The sequence below is a fragment of the Lynx rufus genome, unplaced genomic scaffold (genome assembly GCF_022079265.1).
Source record: "Lynx rufus isolate CCGP_SWC_20201006 ecotype Redwood Valley unplaced genomic scaffold, mLynRuf1.p SCAF_4, whole genome shotgun sequence".
Classification (NCBI taxonomy): domain Eukaryota; kingdom Metazoa; phylum Chordata; class Mammalia; order Carnivora; family Felidae; genus Lynx; species Lynx rufus.
This window is the reverse complement of record NW_025814856.1, coordinates 98,515,437-98,532,608: the sequence shown is the minus strand read 5'-3', so window position 1 is coordinate 98,532,608 and position 17,172 is coordinate 98,515,437. Positions and strand designations below refer to the sequence as shown.

The window sequence follows — 17,172 nt, the reverse complement described above, 5'->3', positions numbered from 1 at the left end:
AATTTTTAAAGATTTTTAAAAAATGTTTATTTTTGAGAGAGAGGAAGAGTGCAAGAGAGGGGCAGAAAGTGGGTGGGGACAGAGGATCCAAAGCAGGTTCTGTGCTGATAGCACAGAGCCTGATGTGGGGCTGGAACCCACGAACCATGAGATCATGACCTGAGCTTAAGTCAGACGCTTAACCACCTGAGCCATCCAGGCACCCCCAGAGAAAATAAATTCAATCAGGACATTTTTCTTTCTTGGAATAAGAATCTTGATACTATTTTTTTACTAAGATGTATAATGTCAGATTTTTCACTGTGTTACTCAGTACAATTTTACCTTTGAATCTTTTAAAGACAAGGGGTATGTGATTTCATTCAGTTTTATAGTCTCCCAAATGCATCATAATTGTTACTTTTGAACATGGACAAAATGTCTGCATAATAATTTTTATATGTTAAGGCAATTATTCCTAATGTATATGTATAATTCAGGTTTTCCAATTTTGTCATATGCAGGTTCTGGTACCATATTAAATGGCAGTCGTATAACTTCGACTTGTGTCTCCTCATTTTCACTCTATTAATATTGAAAAGGTAAAACAAATAGTATTATTAAATTTTTGTAAGATTTAAAACCAGAAAAGAATTTCTAGAATTCAGTCTTCAACCTCATAATTTCGAGAATGTAGTTGTCACTGCTTTTTTCTCTGGAAACAATTTTTAACAAGAAAATGACCCAGAATACACCTTGCCAAATAAGTTTCCCCAAATCACAATTATCTTAAGAATGAACAGATTAAGTTGTATATTTACACAGTCAGCCTTAAAAGTCTTTGCAGAGAAGATGAGCTGATGAGATGGGTTGAACTGCCAATCAAGATCATCGACCTTTAGTCTAGTCTTTGTAGTTAAGCTAACAGAGTCATTTTCCCTTGAATGAGGTGAAGAATTAAATTCCTTTCAATAGTTCCCAAACTTTCTAGGTACAATGCTACCCAATCTCCTGTAAAACAGCCGACTCCCATGTGGTACACTCAATTTATTAAGCAAAACATTAACTTGTCTAAGCCATGGAACACATCCAGTTTGTGAAATGACTGAGTCCCAAATGTATTCTCTTTTAAGATTTTACCATAAAGTCATTCCCAGGGAATGAAATGAGTGGGCCTAAGTTCTGTGTCCTTTTGAAATAACACCAATTTCACTTGCATTTTGTAAGTCCATGGGTCATGACAATAGCATTGTTATCATACTTATTAATTATAACCTTTACTAATGTTAATATTAGTCGATATTGAACTGTGAGATTTTTTTTCAATACAATTAATCAATAATGAACCTGACATAGGTATGTTTCTGAGTCACTTGGTAACCTTAGATTTTCTCTGAAAGCACAAACAAATATAACTAAGTAGGTGGTACTGTTGATACCTGGGCTCTTAACTTCAATAGAAAATGTCACAAATTAACTTCAAAAATTTTTCTATAAGTTCGCAACTACATCTCAATATACTGAGGAAGATAAGAGTTTTCCCAGTTAGCCTTCTACTTTCAAAAGCATATTTCTTTTTGGCATGTAATTTCTGCTTATTTCTTTTGGCATGTAATTTCTGCTACATTCAGCGGACATGCTTTTAAAACTTACCATCTGTTAAATGTTTTGATGCAGTTTTTTTCACTTCATATACATCTGAATTTCACAGCATTATTATTTTTACATTTTTCATTTACAATCAAGTCCTGTTGAAATAAATTAATTCATTAATCTGATTTTATTCATACTGGCACTCACATATACGTTTCTATGTACTGGCAATGGTTTTTGGTATAGTTTATTTCATAATGGTTTTTTTATGTTGCATTCTTTGACATAGTTACATTTTGCCTATTAAACAGAGAGGAATATTTTTGACTTCCACAAAAAGCACAATCTCTCTTTCTTTTGAAAATACATGGCTTTCTTGGTTTATCTTTTCATTTCCCTACTTCCAATAGAGATGAGTCCAAAGAAATAATTCTCTACTACAAGACAGATAATAGTGTAAGTGCAATGGCAAATGGCAATTGACACCTGGCCCCAGCATAAAGCAAGAAAATGAATGGGAAGACCCACAGTGAGTAAAAGACTTATGGTCTACATGGTGTGGCTGGTACTCAGCTCTGCAGATACGGTCACTATTTGCCTGCCTGCATGAGTGAGTTGCATTTTTATAACATTATGCAAATCGACATTCTAATAGCCAAATAGAGTATATCTCAGCCTCTTGTCCAAATCACTAAGGAAAAGTTTTTTCCCAGCTGCCTTATCATTTGCGGGGCAGCCTACCTGCCTCAAATGGGATTAGCACTTGACACCGTTTTTTGCAGCACTCACTAATTAATTAATCCAGCAAATAGTTGAGAGAGGCATTGTTCTAAGAGTTGACAATACCACAGTAAATAAAATAGAACAACCCGTCCTCAGAAAAGTCATATGCTAATGGGGAGAAGTGGAAAATTAAAAAATAGTTAAGTAAAAGGCATAAGTATGTCATGAGTATGGGGAAAAAGTGAAGTCATTTATAATATTCCAGGAAAGTGCTGGTGGGTTTTGAAGCAGGGTGATCCCATTGGAGGTGATGAAGGTGATTGAATTACTGAATTACGGATACATTTTGACAAGATTTACTAAAATATAAGATGTTAAGATGTAAGAAAAAAGGAGTCAAAATTTTTTATTTGGGCAAGTTGAAGCATGTAGTCACCATTTACTGAGAAGAGAAAGATGGTGGTGTTTTTGTTTGTGGCCAGTAGTGGGGAAGCTTAGCTTTGTTTTAGACTTGCTAAGTTTGATATGTGTTTTAGATATTCAAATGGAGATGTTGAACAGGCAGTTGAAGATATCTGAAGTTATAAATTTGCTAGTCATCAGAATATAGATAATAAAGTCATGTGACTAGGTGATAATCACTTAAGACGTGAGTATGGATGTCTGAGGTCTGAGCTTTGGGGAACTGCAGTTTAGAGGCTGAGGGTGTGAAAAGAGGACTCAGGGAACAAGCTTGGAGGAATGGCTTGTGAGGAGAGGAGAAAACAGGAAACGATGGTGTCCTGGAAGCATAGTGAAGATGGTTGAAAAGGGAGGTAGTAAATCACCTGTGTCAAATACTGCCTATATAGGTCAAGTAGGGTGAAGACTGAAAATCGATCATTGGATTTAGCAATATGGAGGTTCTTGTTGATCTTGACAAGAGCAGTTTGGGCCGGTAGGAGAAATAAACACGGCAGTAGCTTTGGGAACACAAGAGATTAAGAGGAGTTTGTTTTTAAGTTGGGAGAAATAAAGCCAGAATCCTTCAGCTGATGGTCAAGACTTTTTAATCTACTTTGTGTATAGCACCTTACTATACCACCTTGACCCTGGAGTTGCAACCTTACTGAAGAAATGACAAAATAATGGGAGTAGGTAATTAGTGCTAGAACAGTTTAAAAAAATAAGATAAAGAAAGTATTGTTTTCACAGAGATGGTGGAATTTAAATTCGTCAATTCTTAATTCTTAGAATTCTTAAAATAAGTTGGATTTAGGTAGATGAAAAGAGAACAAAAGAATAGTATGATATTTGGGGAACAGTAAGACTAGCCTGGCTGGAATTCATATTAAGAAGAGATGGGATGATAAACATGGAGAACTTTTACCATCAAGCTAAATTCCAGCTTTGTTATTTCGGCAATGGAGATTATAAGAAATAATCCATCTGCGGTAGCTGTAGAATTAAAAAATAAAATCTTGTTAATAGTTTTCTTTTTAGTGACTATCAGAAAATTGTCTTAGATGCTTTCTAAATGAAAAGTAAAAGCTAATAAAATTAGCTGCATTTTAAAATATTGTAATAATTACTTTTAAGCATGAAGATTTCGCCCTATGCAAGACAGAAATACCTCTAGGTAACCACAAATTTCCTTTTAAAATATTGATCTGTCCCATTTTTATGCTCTGAAATGGTATTTTAAAAGTATTTTGTAAATAAGAAATGTTAAACAAATCATTTCTAATTAAACCATTAGCTCATAATATCAACTCTACTTTTGGAAAATAGTCTCTTGCTTATATTACCTTATTGATCTTTAATTTTTTTTAAACTTTTTTTTAAATGCTTATTTTTGAGAGAGAGAGAGAGAGAGAGAGAGAGAGAGAGAGTGCATGAGCAGTAGAGGGGCAGGGACAGAAGGGGACAGAGGATCTGAAGCAGGCTCTGTGCTGACAGCATTAAGCCCCATGAGGGGCTCAAACTCGTGAACCATGAGATTGTGACCTGAGCCGAAGTCGGATGCTTAACTGGCTGAGCCACCCAGAAGCCCCTATGGATCTAACTTTTAAAAAAAATAGAAAATACTTCTAATTTATACAAGAAATTAAGAGGAGTTTCATTAAAAGACAAATATAGACTTAATGGAGATTTTCAAATTTATCTTGTCTTCACCAATCCTCAAAATCACCCTAAATAAAACCAAACTTAGCATTTGGAATTTTTGAAGTAGTTGTCAGGATCAGTTCTGCAGATAACTACCCAAGTTACTTTATTTTTACAAAAGGGAAGCTGTTAGGTTGAACCATATGATAGCATATTAGTATTTTAATACAGTGCAGCATAAAAATTCCAACTTGGCTCTTTGTTATAAGTCCACATATAAAGCAGAAGAGACAATTTAAGGGAACGAGGCATTGTCCTAAAACTTGCATCTCTGAAGAACTGGCTTTTATTGAGGATCTATCACATGAAGATTATGCCCTTAGTCTTATATTTATTTAGCCTTAATGTTTATAATCTAGTAAGAAAAATTAAATATAAACAATGACAGATATGGTTATTATTAAAATTAACTTTACAAAGCTTACAAGCTTCCTGTGATAACATTTGAAATAATGCAGCATTTGTGGGGGAAAAATTCACTCACCTTAAAAATTTTAACTGGCTATTTATCTTAGAATGGAATGGTAGGGTATAAATGTTATTTCATATCAGTACCTAAAGCAAACAATTGGATCTATCTAGCTGATAGGTACAGTGAATGGTTTTTGGTCAAGGCTCTGAATTTAATGCTTTTTTGGCTATCCATAAAAATGGGAAGGTTTGGCAAAGGAAATGGGGAAGGACTGCAGTAGATTTGAGTCAACCAAGTATCTTTTGGGCCCAGATGGTAGATTTCTCAGTGTGATTTATATTACAGACAATCTGAGTTTAGAGAACCTCCATGGTTTTATCTCAATTTTAGTGTGTTGAAATATTCTGTTAAACATCTTTTTCTGAAGAATGGGATGACAGAGCTATGATAGTCAGAATCTGAATCAATGCAGAAACAGTATTAAAACATATACCATTCATAGATGCTGTCCTTATGGCAATTTTTACCACAATAACCTCTTACCCATAAAGACTCATTAAGAAAATTTAATGTAAATAGAATACGCTTTAATTACAAATGTACTATATTTTAGTTATGATATATAACTATAAATAAAATAAAAGAGTGGGACATATGAAAGGAGAGCATGTGATGAAGAAATAGCTTGCTAGTTAAACTCTATACTTGAGTTCAAATAGGAAGGAAAACATATTCATTGGGTATCATGATTGGAAGACATAAGTGCTTCCAAAAAACAGAGAAATACTGGTCATCTTTCTTTTTCAATTGTTTCATCGGGAAGAATCTTTTTCAGGTGATAAAACTTACAAGCTAAATTAAAATGCACTCTACTCATTGGCAAGCCACACCAGCAAGAATAATGTGATCACGGTGCTTGGAAGTTTTTGATTTATAACTATACTATTCTCTACTTATAAGGCTGCAGTCTAGGAGGCAGAGCAATGAATCATTACAATTGTCTATCTGGGAAATGTCAAAAGATTAAGTAAGGGCAGAAGAAGAGAGAAGAAGAAAGAACACACATTTTTGTCTGAGAATTATTCCACAATTAATGGGAAGATACCACTAGCACATAAATCCAGTGCTGAAGAAATAATAATTAAATTTTTAAAATCTTCAAATAAGGCTACTAATAAAGCATAATGCTTAAACTTCCTGGGTAGAAAAGCAGATTATCCTCTGTGACTCTGAAAACTAAATCATTCCTTATTCAACTGTCACAGTGACCTCTCCTGATACACTAAGAGTTTGGGAAAATAAACTTAAGCTGAATAAAATAAATGAATTAGAAATTTGAACCAATCATTAATGGATCCAGATTTAAAAAAAAAAAAAGGACACATACAGTTTAATTGATACTTTGCTGATACAAAAATAAGCATCCACAGAACGTTTATTTACTGTTTAAATTACTCCATATTTTCATATACCATGAACAGAAAATATATTTTATCCCACACACAGTAAGAACAAACAAGTGCAATCTTTCAAACATTAAAAGTTATAATCAAATCTGTACAACAGATAAATAAATTTATACCTCTAACAGTTAGCCTGTAACAAAACAAAATGAAAAACATATATTGCCCGAAGTCACCGGTTTACTTAAAATTCTACTCATGGTTAATACATCTCACTCATAACAACTTGAATTTTTACTACACTGCACAAGTTAGATTGATAAATATTTTAAAAATAGGGGGGAGTAATAGGAAATACCAAAATGATTATAAAGAGCTTTCCAAACATTGGAAATAGACAGAAATTAATTAGTTGAAGGAAAACATTAAATGGATCCACAGGGTACTGGTTTTACACTGGTACAGCTTCAGGGAAGAAAACATGTGAATGTCTGGATTGGAAAGAAAATTTGGCCTTTTTATAAAAAGAAGCAACAGCATCAACAGTGACAAAACCCTGTCATGGAGCCTAGAACAACTCTGTGAGACAAAGTGTACAAAGATTTAGGTATACCTGAAAAACACAGTTAGGAAGAAAAATCATGTCAGGAAACAGATAACATCAGAACATGAACATATATAAATTAAAGGCATACTGTTTATCATTCCACATCATTGCACATATGATAACAAAACAATACTGCAGTCATTCTTGAGTAAGAAAGTTTCGGTGAAATAGGAAGTTGCATGATAAATACAGGTGTAGACAATCTTATTACCACAAATTTAGTAAATATCAAAACACTCAGTGGTGTCACTAAGCTAATTAAATTATCTATATGTATTTACTGGAAAGGTAATTATTTCCCTGCCTTCATGTTAACTTAAAATCATTTATAAATGGCAACATAGATCCAGTAGAAAAGACTTTTCACATGCAATCCTATACAATGCACTCTGCTTCAATTTTTTTTTTCAGTATTTCACATTGGAGATGTACATTTCCAATATATATACAACCACACATGTTCAACAGACGCCACTGAGCTGTCCTCTTGCCACACAAATTAATTTACATATACATTTATATCTCCAGATAGATACTTTTCTCCTCTAGGCAGACACAAAATCAGTCTGAAGAGTTTAAGTTTTTTAGGATCTTAGGAACCTAATGTCTGGATTTATCTTGAATCGACGATAAGATGAGGAGTCCACAAAAAAATGCAGCTATACATGCCAACCTTTTCAACAGAGATGAGTTATCTTTAGGAATAATAATCTGTGCAAGATCATTAGTGATCTGAGAAATTTCATGTGCCACACAAACAAATATGAAAGTGCTGACAATGATGTTGAGCATAGGGTTTCCGGGTATGAGAACCAAGATGCCTCTTGTGTCCGCTGCCAGCCAGATGTGATACTGGCAAATAAACAGCTGGAAGGAAAGTATCTAAAGTTAGATATGTACAGACGGTCCAGGACTATCTCACAGTTTTGCCTAACTTAAACATTTGGTAGCATCATTACATTAGCAGGCTTTTTCCAAACCATTTAATTGTTTCACTCTTGGTCCTGAAAAGTCTACTGTGGTCTACTCTCCAGAACTCCTACTTGCTCAAGTACTACTTCAAAGTCCCCAAGAAACGAAACAGGACCCTTAGAACTTTAAAAAACATTTTTTTTTTTGCATGACATAGAAGACAGCTGACAGAATGATATCTGAACTCTGGTATTTAGACACCAAATAAAGAATCACTACGTGTGTGTCTATGCACATAAGTATATATATATGTGCATACTGCATATTTAATTATATTTGTGAACCATATTTCTGTATGTGGATACATGAGCAGGAAATGGCATGGATTTTAAGATGTCTTCAAGTGTGTTTTGAATGGCCAGACAAATGTTTTCAACTATATTTTCATGATTCCATAGTATATTTCAACTTTGATGTGAGTATACATATTAGATGACACCACTACAACTTTGATTATGATCACAAATGTTCTCTCATCAAATTGGTTCAAAATATCAAAGAGTAGAAAAATGCTTAAACTACCTCCCAAATATGAGACCATAACATTTCTATATATTTTTTAATGTTTATTTATTTTTGAGAAAGTGTGTGTGCACACGCACATGTGCAAGCAGAAAGAGAGGGGGACAGAGGATCTGAAGAGGGCTCTGTGCTGACAGCATCGAGCCCGACGTGGGGCTTGAATTCATCCACCATGACATCATGACCTAAGCCAAAGTCAGACACTTAACCAACTGAGACACCCAGGTGCCCTAAAATTTATTTTTACTAGAAATACCACATTATAACTTCATTCAATTAAAATTTATACAAACTCTCATACTCCAAGTATTAAGGGGTTGGCAAAATATTCTTTTTATCTACTGAATGACTTGGTAAGTCATTCTCGATTAATAATTCTAAATTCTATTCAGTCTCACTTATGAGACAAAAAAATAATAGAACATTTATTCAAGAACTCAAAAATTTATTTTCCCTATTTTAAAAACAACTTAATAAATCTTATACTCTAAAATGTATCTTCTATGATTACAATATGAATTCCACTGTTTTAAAATGTTCTATCTTGGGAGCGCTTGGGTAATTCAGTCAGTTAAACATTCCACTCTTGATTTCAGCTCTGGTCATGATCTCGTTTAAGCCCCATGTTGGGCTCTGGGCTGACAGCGTGCAGCCTGCTTGGGATTCTCTGTCTCCCTCTATCTCTGCCTCTCACCCTGCTCCCTCCCTCCCGCTCTCTCTCTCTCTCTCTCTCTCTCTCAAATAAATAAACATTTAAGAAAGTAAAGTGTTCTACTTTGAATAATAGAGCTCAGAATAGGCAGAATGTATTTTAAAACATACTTTAAGGTTTTAAATAATTCATATTAGGTACTGCACACAAAATGTAATGAGTTTTAAAAATTTCCCCAAATTTCCAATCACAAAATTTCCTGAATTTTATTAGGATAAGTATTGATAAACTAAATTCTAGTAATATTTAATATGGAGATGAAGAACAAATCAAAATCCCCTCAGCTTATCTTCATTCATATCTATTTATAAATTTCATTTATATCTATTTAATTTTTTTCTCTCCTGATCTCAGCATCTTAGTTGTGTTTAAAAGCTTAAAACAATATAAAGAATATATGAAATTCATCTATGTCCAGTCATTTAAATACAGCTTTAAAAACACACTATTCTACTGCTGTTGAAAGTTCTGAATTTTTTTTCTATAATGCCATAAATAACATAGCTTTGATTTTTTAAAAATGTCTGTTGGATTCACACACACACAGCCACACACACACACACCTGCATGTAACACTTGGCTATAGAAGATAGAACAAAATATTAATGTACCAACCTCTAATGAAATTTTTCCAAACCAAGCAAAAAATGAACTATAAACTGAACGGGCATATCCAGGGATATTCCTTATTAGGATGAAGGCTAAAATCTATGGAAAAACCACAAAGGCAAAATAAATAATCTGTTTACTAAAAATGTTTGCTTCCCGTCAAGTGAGAATTTTATTATCTATGTTCTTGGACTATTTGATACATACACAATGTTTTTTTTTCAATAAAGTTTTGGCAAGTCATTTTTGTTCTAGAGTCTGTCCATGTTAGGTTTCTCAACATGTGCTCTGTATGTATACTGCATGCCAGTGCAGAATGTAGGTAGTGCATGGCTGAACAATTTTATGTGTATTTGAAAAACTGTAAACCCACGTGAGTCCCTTTGTGTAGAAAGAAATGATATCCTATGTTGTGTAGCAAAATTCATAAAATTTCATGATACAATTTGGCTTCTTCCATAAAGTATCTGCCTGACTGGCAGCCATATGCCTTCCTTTTGCTCTCTTCAAAAGCCTCCTTCCGCTAACAGCCATGTAAAGATGAGAAATGGCAGGACTTTTAAGATGTCCTCATGTTTGCTCTGTGTGGCCAGGCAAATGATGCCTTGAACTGCATTCACATGTAATGTATTTTCTCCTTTTGATCTCTTCTCTCCAAAAACAATCTCCAGCTTTTGGGCGTCTGGCCTTCACCTCTCTCCCCCACCCTTCTGTACTAGGTGGAATAATCTTGAATTTTCTAAACTTCTAATTCAGTGTCACACTCAATAACTAGTTTATCAAGCAAAGAGCTCTCTTTAGAATCTACTCTCCTTATAAAGAACAAAGAAATTGTAAGTAAAAAAGTTTTCACTTTCACAAACATTTTCTCTCCTAAAACTTCTCTCATAAAAAGATTGAAAGATCTATTTGCACTTCAGAGAAAAAATCCCATATTCAGTGTTGATCATTCTGGGCATCTGGTCAAAGGCTTTCGGAAGAAGCCTCTGGGATGCATACAAGATGAGCAAATAGGAGATCTGTGGGTCCCTCAATCATTGGGAAAAAGGAACCAAAGTGAACTACTCAGGTACTATTAAGTTGAGTGATCTTCATGGGCAATAGCATCAAAGGGACTCAAGTTTGAATCTGGCCTTTCCCTTGTATTAGTTTTGGGATTTAAGGCAAGGTACTTTACTCCCTTAGGTCTGTTTCCTCATTCATATAAATAAGGATATGATTTACTTGGAAGGTTGATGTGAGCATTTGATGAGAAAACACATAAGAGGTACTTATCATAGCATGCACTGTGAGTCATTTAAGAAACATATTAGGTTTAATAGCACAGTTGGTATATGTAATGGTAAAAATCATAAAGGTGAGACCTACACAAAACCCTTGAACATGAAACCATTTAATGAGTTATTATAAAGTACTGCGTAAACTGTAAAATGCTAGGAAGAATGAAATAGATACTTACAAATCACTAGTCTGAGCTCTCAGAAAATCCAGGAATAGTTCTAAGCAAATCACTTTCTTTCTTTCTAACTTTAGAAAGAATGTGTACTTATTTCTTTAGCATATTCCAGTCTGAGTTTTGTCATACACTTACTAAACAATGTGATAAGGGGAATAGAAAATCAAAGAAATAATAGCCATGGAGAAGATAACGGGGGTCTAGGGAGCCATCCTTATTAGCTTTGTAAAGAAATAATAATAATGCTTAAAATTTGTTCAGCATTTATAACTTGTTGGGTACTGTGCTAAGCACTTAATATACATTATTTATGGTTAATCACCTGTATGCTGTTCTATAACAAGCCCTTCTGGAAATTTCTATCCAGATTGATGGGCAAAACTAAAAGGTCAGGATTCTAGGATTGCTCTACAAGAGTGAAACAGATAGAAGGATTGAGAGTATAGAATTATTGAACAATTATATTATACACCTGAAACTAACATAATACTGTTAATTATACTTGAATTAAAAAAAAAAGGATTTGATATATAAGCCTTCTGCAGATCAGGCTGGGAAAATACTTTCTAACAGAAAACTAGGAATCTTGTACATGTTAAAATCTTAAGAAGCTCCCTCAGATAAGTATGCTAAAGGTACACATTCTTATATATAATTTTTAAAAACCACAATGTCCTATATACACACATCTACACCTATACCCTCACACCTACGTTACCCTTTGGCATCTGAAAATAAGAATGAAGTGTGATTAAGGATGTAAAATTTGGGGCTCCCTGGATGATCCGGTTTTTACAGTAGGGGACTGGGTCCCTTGAAAAGAAGTAGCTGCTAATAAAATTAGTACTTGCTTCAATTTATGCTCCCTGTCCATTCTTTTCCTCTGCACCAGAGGGCCTGAGGCCCTCACTGAAAAAGTATTAAGTAAACAGAAGTGCGTAGAGAGTAGTGACTGGAAAGGAAGGCGATAAGGATTAGCAGTGCTTGCCTGTTATTGTATGTGTATCTACTCTTTCCCTTAGCTCTTCTTATATTGTTCTGTATTGGTGCATCATGAACGGTAACACCTCCCTTCCATTATGAGTAACAGAAATGATATCAAATGACATTATGAGTAACAGAAATGATATCAAATATGGTATCACTGGTAAGCACTATTACTGTCTACAGAAGTCGTGAAAATCCCACATGACTACAGCATAATGTTTAAAATTTCATTATCAATTACATTTTAAGAGTCTGTCACATGCTCAATTCTACTGACTATATAGAGGCTTAAAAGGAATAAAATAGTTCCTTGCACTGAAGAGAACTTAAGACCTAAGAGAAGATCCTCTAGAAATGATCCCTGCTCCTCTTTGCTGGACTACTCATTTATTAGGTCATGGCTTAGACACTACTTTCTCTAAGAACCCTGCTCAGATACCAAGATAGCTTGAGAAGAAAGCCCACATGCTTCCAAAGCTTCCTGTATTTAACCATCGCCACACTATCACAATGTCCTATCATCACTGGCAACGGGAGGTATCCCTACAAAATGTCAATCTGCTTTGAGTTGCCCCTCGCCTCTGCCCACCTCTCAATCGCTACCAAACATTTCTCTAGATGCTGGCTGAATTCTAGCCTGAACAACTTTCTGTAAATTTCCTGAATGTCAATTTGCTCCCTTCCATCACAGGGCCTGACTTCTTGCTGTCCTTTATCCCTGCATTCTCAACTTAATTTTCTTAGGGAAATAATTTCTGACCCCAGACCATGCCTGCTACAACTCCAACTAGGTCATATCCCCTTACTATATTCTCTTGTAGCATCATATGCTACTCTTTATAATTATGTGGTGATTATATGATTACTATCTGTAATAGAAGAATGGAGGCTCTGGGAGGATAGGAACTATGTCTATAATACCCCCAGCATAATATTAGTGCATAGTTATATTTGTTAAATGCATACAAAATGTTAAATTAACGAATATTTACTGGTTCATATCTCTACTAGACCATAAATTCTATGAGGGCAGGAGCTGTATAAATATCTTAACACTAAACTTCTTACATGTAGCATGGTACTTAACACATTGATAGTTATGATTTAATAAAGAAATATGAGTAAATGAAGACAAAGCAAACATGAGGAGAGTTAACAAGTTCTGAATGCCTACTAAGTGACAAATATTGACAATTTCCATACATTTCACGTAACAACCCTTTAAAAGAAATTTTAAGGTTTCTGTACAGTAAAAGAAGGTAGGGGTTAGGATGATTAAATAATATACCTACATTTTATAGTTTGATCTCAAATCTCTCTGCTTCTAAAGACTGTGTTCTTATCAAGAATTAAGAAAAACATTTTTTTTTCCTAAATCAGGATAATTACCTGCACCACAGATACAGATGGGTGGAGTTCATTGCACTCTGCTTTGTTTTTACAACTGCTAGCCCAGATGGAATAGGTCTAAAACAAAAAGAATATATATGGATCAGTTCCTGAAAATACTTATGACTCAATGAAGCAGCTTCCTCGTAATCTACACACTTTTTGTTTTGTTTTGTTAATAACATTATGCTCCATTATGTTATTTAAAAAGCCTTAGTGAAAGCTGCCCACAGGTTCGGTCATCACTTATTTTGGTATGCTCAACTGTTAAGTAAAAGAAAGCAGACAGAGAGGAGCACAGGTCTGTGCTCCTCTGGAAATAGTGATCATGAGGCAATGATCACTCTTCCTGTCAAACACCTCACATTTTATTTTTCCCCAAATTTATTACAATTTTACAAATTTCCATTTCACTGAGTCCTCAGTTATTCTTCATATTTAACACATGCACATATACACACACATATATACATTCTCTTAGCATTTATGTTCAATGAGAAGAAAATGGAGAAAAAGGATTTTAAAAGTAAAGATTTATTAAAAATAATTGATTGAATCCCTATCTCTTAATGTTAATATTCTGTACCATTTAGGATTTTGGAAAACTAGAAGATTACACTTTGAAACTTACCAAGAAAGAAACTACTGAAATAAACAATAGAAAATTTGAAATTTTGTTTGAAAAAAGAGGTTCACCCTTTCCTTCAGAAAGTACTTGGCGCTTCTGTAAAGCCAGATAAATGAAAGCAAACAACATTCCATGAAAGACTACCTAAAAAATAAGAAGAGAAAATTTGTTTTAAACAGCTAGATTTCAGTAAGTAGCAGAAATAGTTGGAAAATAAGGACAATATATACAAAAGTAAGTAGGTTAAAAGCTTAAAGATTGAATGAAGGTCTTAAACTTCAAGAAATGACATATAATCAAGGATTGTTAGAAACTATCCACAGCTCTTGCAACAATATGAGATAAGCTGGTTCATTTTGAGCAGTCTCAGCCACAAGTGAAGAAATAAAGAGAAGTTCAAAATAATGATAAAAACACAAGAAACAAGTGTTGATGAGAATGTGGAAAAAAAGGACCTCTTGTATACTTTGATGGGAATGTAAACTGGTACAGACACTGTGGAAAACAGTATGAAGTTTTCTCAAAAAATTAGAAGTAGAACTACCCTGTGATCCCATAATTCCACTGCTGGGTATTTATCCAGAGAATACAAAAGCACTAATTTGAAAAGATATATGCAGCCCTATGTTTACTGCAGTATTATTTACAATAGCCAAGATATGGAATTGGCCCAAGTGCCCATTAATAGATGAATGGATAAAGAAGATGTGTGCATGTATATATACACACACAATGGAATACTATCCAGACATAAAAAGAATGAAATCTTTTTATGCAATAACATGGATCTAGAGGGTTTAATGCTAAGTGAAATAAGTCATTCAAAGAAAGACAAATATCATATGATTTCATTCATATGTGGAATTTAAGAAACAAAACAAACCAACAAAGAAAAAAGGAGACAAACCAAGAAACAAACTCTTAACTACAGAGAACAAATTGGTGGTCATCAGAGGGGAGGTCGGTGGGGTGATGGGTGAAATAGGTGAAGGGGATTAATAGTACACTTATCATGATAAGCACTGAGTAATGTATAAAATTACTGAATCACTGTATTGTTCACCTTAAACCAATATAACACTATATGTCAACTATACTGGAATTAAACTTTAAAAAAAGAACAACAACAATAATAAACTATTTTGAAGACATATGGTAAAATTTAAATGCTCAACCAAAATAAAACACATTTTATCTTGATACTCTCAATCAAATAAAACAACAATAATATCACCAATATCACGCTTTTAAGAAGGAACATATGCACACAAGAATGGGGAAAAAAAATGGTAGACCAGAAAGCACATAAAGCTTCCTTTTTTTTTTTTAAACAAAGGTTTAAAGTGAACTATCATAGTAGATTGCTCTAATGACTAGGTTGAGAATTTAGAAGTTGGTAGCAAGACTTTAGCAAAGCTTTTTATTTATATGTGGTTTTGAAGTGCAATGTAGTATACTGGAAAGTGCATAGGTATTGGAAACCAGAAATGGCACAAAATAGGCATTAAGAAAACATTTGTTGGGGCACTGGGTAGCTCAGTCAGTCAAGCATCTGACTTCGGCTCAGGTCATGATCTCGCAGTTCATGAGTTTGAGCCCCCTGTTGGGCTCTGTGCTGACAGCTCAGAGCCTGGAGCCTGCTTCAGATTCTGTGTCTCCCTCTCTCTGTGCCCCTCCCCTGCTTACACTCTCTCTCTCTCACTCTCTCTCTCTCTCTCTCTCTCTCAAAATAAATAAACATTAAAAATATTTTTTTTTAAATAGATAAAAAAAGAAAATCTTTGTTGAATGAAAAATAGGATGAGTGAAGTATGGAAGAAAAAAGGGAAAGAGAGAAGAGAGGTAATTAATATTTATTCATTGTCCATTATTTTCCAAATGCTGTGCTCGATATTTCTTGGCCAATTGAATCTTTCCTTCAAGATTAAAGTTACGGAATCACCCATGACACTGTTCTCTCTTCTTTACACACTTCTACCACAAAATCCATACTGTATATAACTTAGTACCTAAATATAAATAGTAACTTTGGGTTTTAAACTAGATTGTAAGGCTTAGAAGCCTGGTGGTTATGTCTTCTTTCTCTAATATATTCCTCATAAAACCAACATCTAGAGCATATACTAGGGTTCAATAAATATTGTGTTGAATGGCCAAAACACATATATGAGGGATCATTTTTATTTTTTTAAGTTTATAGGGATCATTTATTTTTAAGTTTATTTAAGTAATCTCTACACCCAACATGGGGCTCAAACTCATGACACCAATATCAGGAGCCACAGGCTCCACTGACTGAGCCAGCCAGGCGCCCCTATAAAGGGTCATTTGTAAATCAAAATTATGTCTCAAAGAAAGGCCACTTTATAGACAACATTTTTACAGTATTTTCCTGCTCATATATATATATATATATATATATATATATATACACACACACATGCATACCCTCTCTCCACTATAAAAAAATGGGAGGAGGGCTGCTTTAATTTACCAAGTCAACATACTTCCTTATACTAAAACTAAATAAAAATAATTATAATTTTCCAAATAATTCTTTTAAAGCGTTAATTTGAAATGGCAAAAGATCACAAGGTAAATACATACGTAACGGTCTAACCTCCATCTGAACCACCATTCATATACATTCCCTTTCAGTTCAAAACACTTGGACAATGGCCAAAGAGAAAAGATCTTCTCAAATGCACCCTGAGAAAAGGAATGCAGAACACAAAATAAGATGGTATGAGTCAATACTTGTTTTCTAACTCTATTCTAAATTATAGTTTTCTATTAGGATTATAAAAAAGTCATTCACAATTTAAAAATTCTTTCATTTGACGTTCATTTGAAAATAAATTTATTTTACTAACGGCTAATAAAGATGACTTAAAACTTTTTTGTTAACTTACTTTCACTGCACATGAAAGGCTACTGAGACTGCAAAATTAAAACAAAAAGTAAGCTAGTAACTGGAAAATTCTTCCATTTAAGGTTTTTAATCTATTACATAAAGCAGCTAATATTTACTGATC

General features: G+C 34.0%; 1 protein-coding gene across 6 annotated transcripts in view; it reads right to left on the bottom strand.

Annotated features, from left to right (window-relative positions):
* Nucleotides 1–17,172, bottom strand: part of CASD1 (CAS1 domain containing 1) — a 62,362-nt gene that overhangs the window by 4,597 nt on the left and 40,593 nt on the right. For 2 of the 6 annotated variants that reach the window (XM_047095694.1, XM_047095692.1), the window contains 5 exons: nucleotides 16,745–16,846; nucleotides 14,141–14,281; nucleotides 13,510–13,587; nucleotides 9,684–9,776; nucleotides 6,214–7,729 (listed from right to left, as the gene is read on the bottom strand). In XM_047095694.1, the coding sequence (XP_046951650.1) occupies nucleotides 7,463–7,729; nucleotides 9,684–9,776; nucleotides 13,510–13,587; nucleotides 14,141–14,281; nucleotides 16,745–16,846 (681 nt within the window). In that variant the 3' untranslated portion in view covers nucleotides 6,214–7,462. Of the gene's footprint in view, nucleotides 1–1,632; nucleotides 1,728–3,664; nucleotides 3,733–6,213; nucleotides 7,730–9,683; nucleotides 9,777–13,509; nucleotides 13,588–14,140; nucleotides 14,282–16,744; nucleotides 16,847–17,172 lie in introns of those variants that run through there. The other 4 variants (XR_006965100.1, XR_006965101.1, XR_006965102.1 and 1 more) reach the window with 4 other exon arrangements.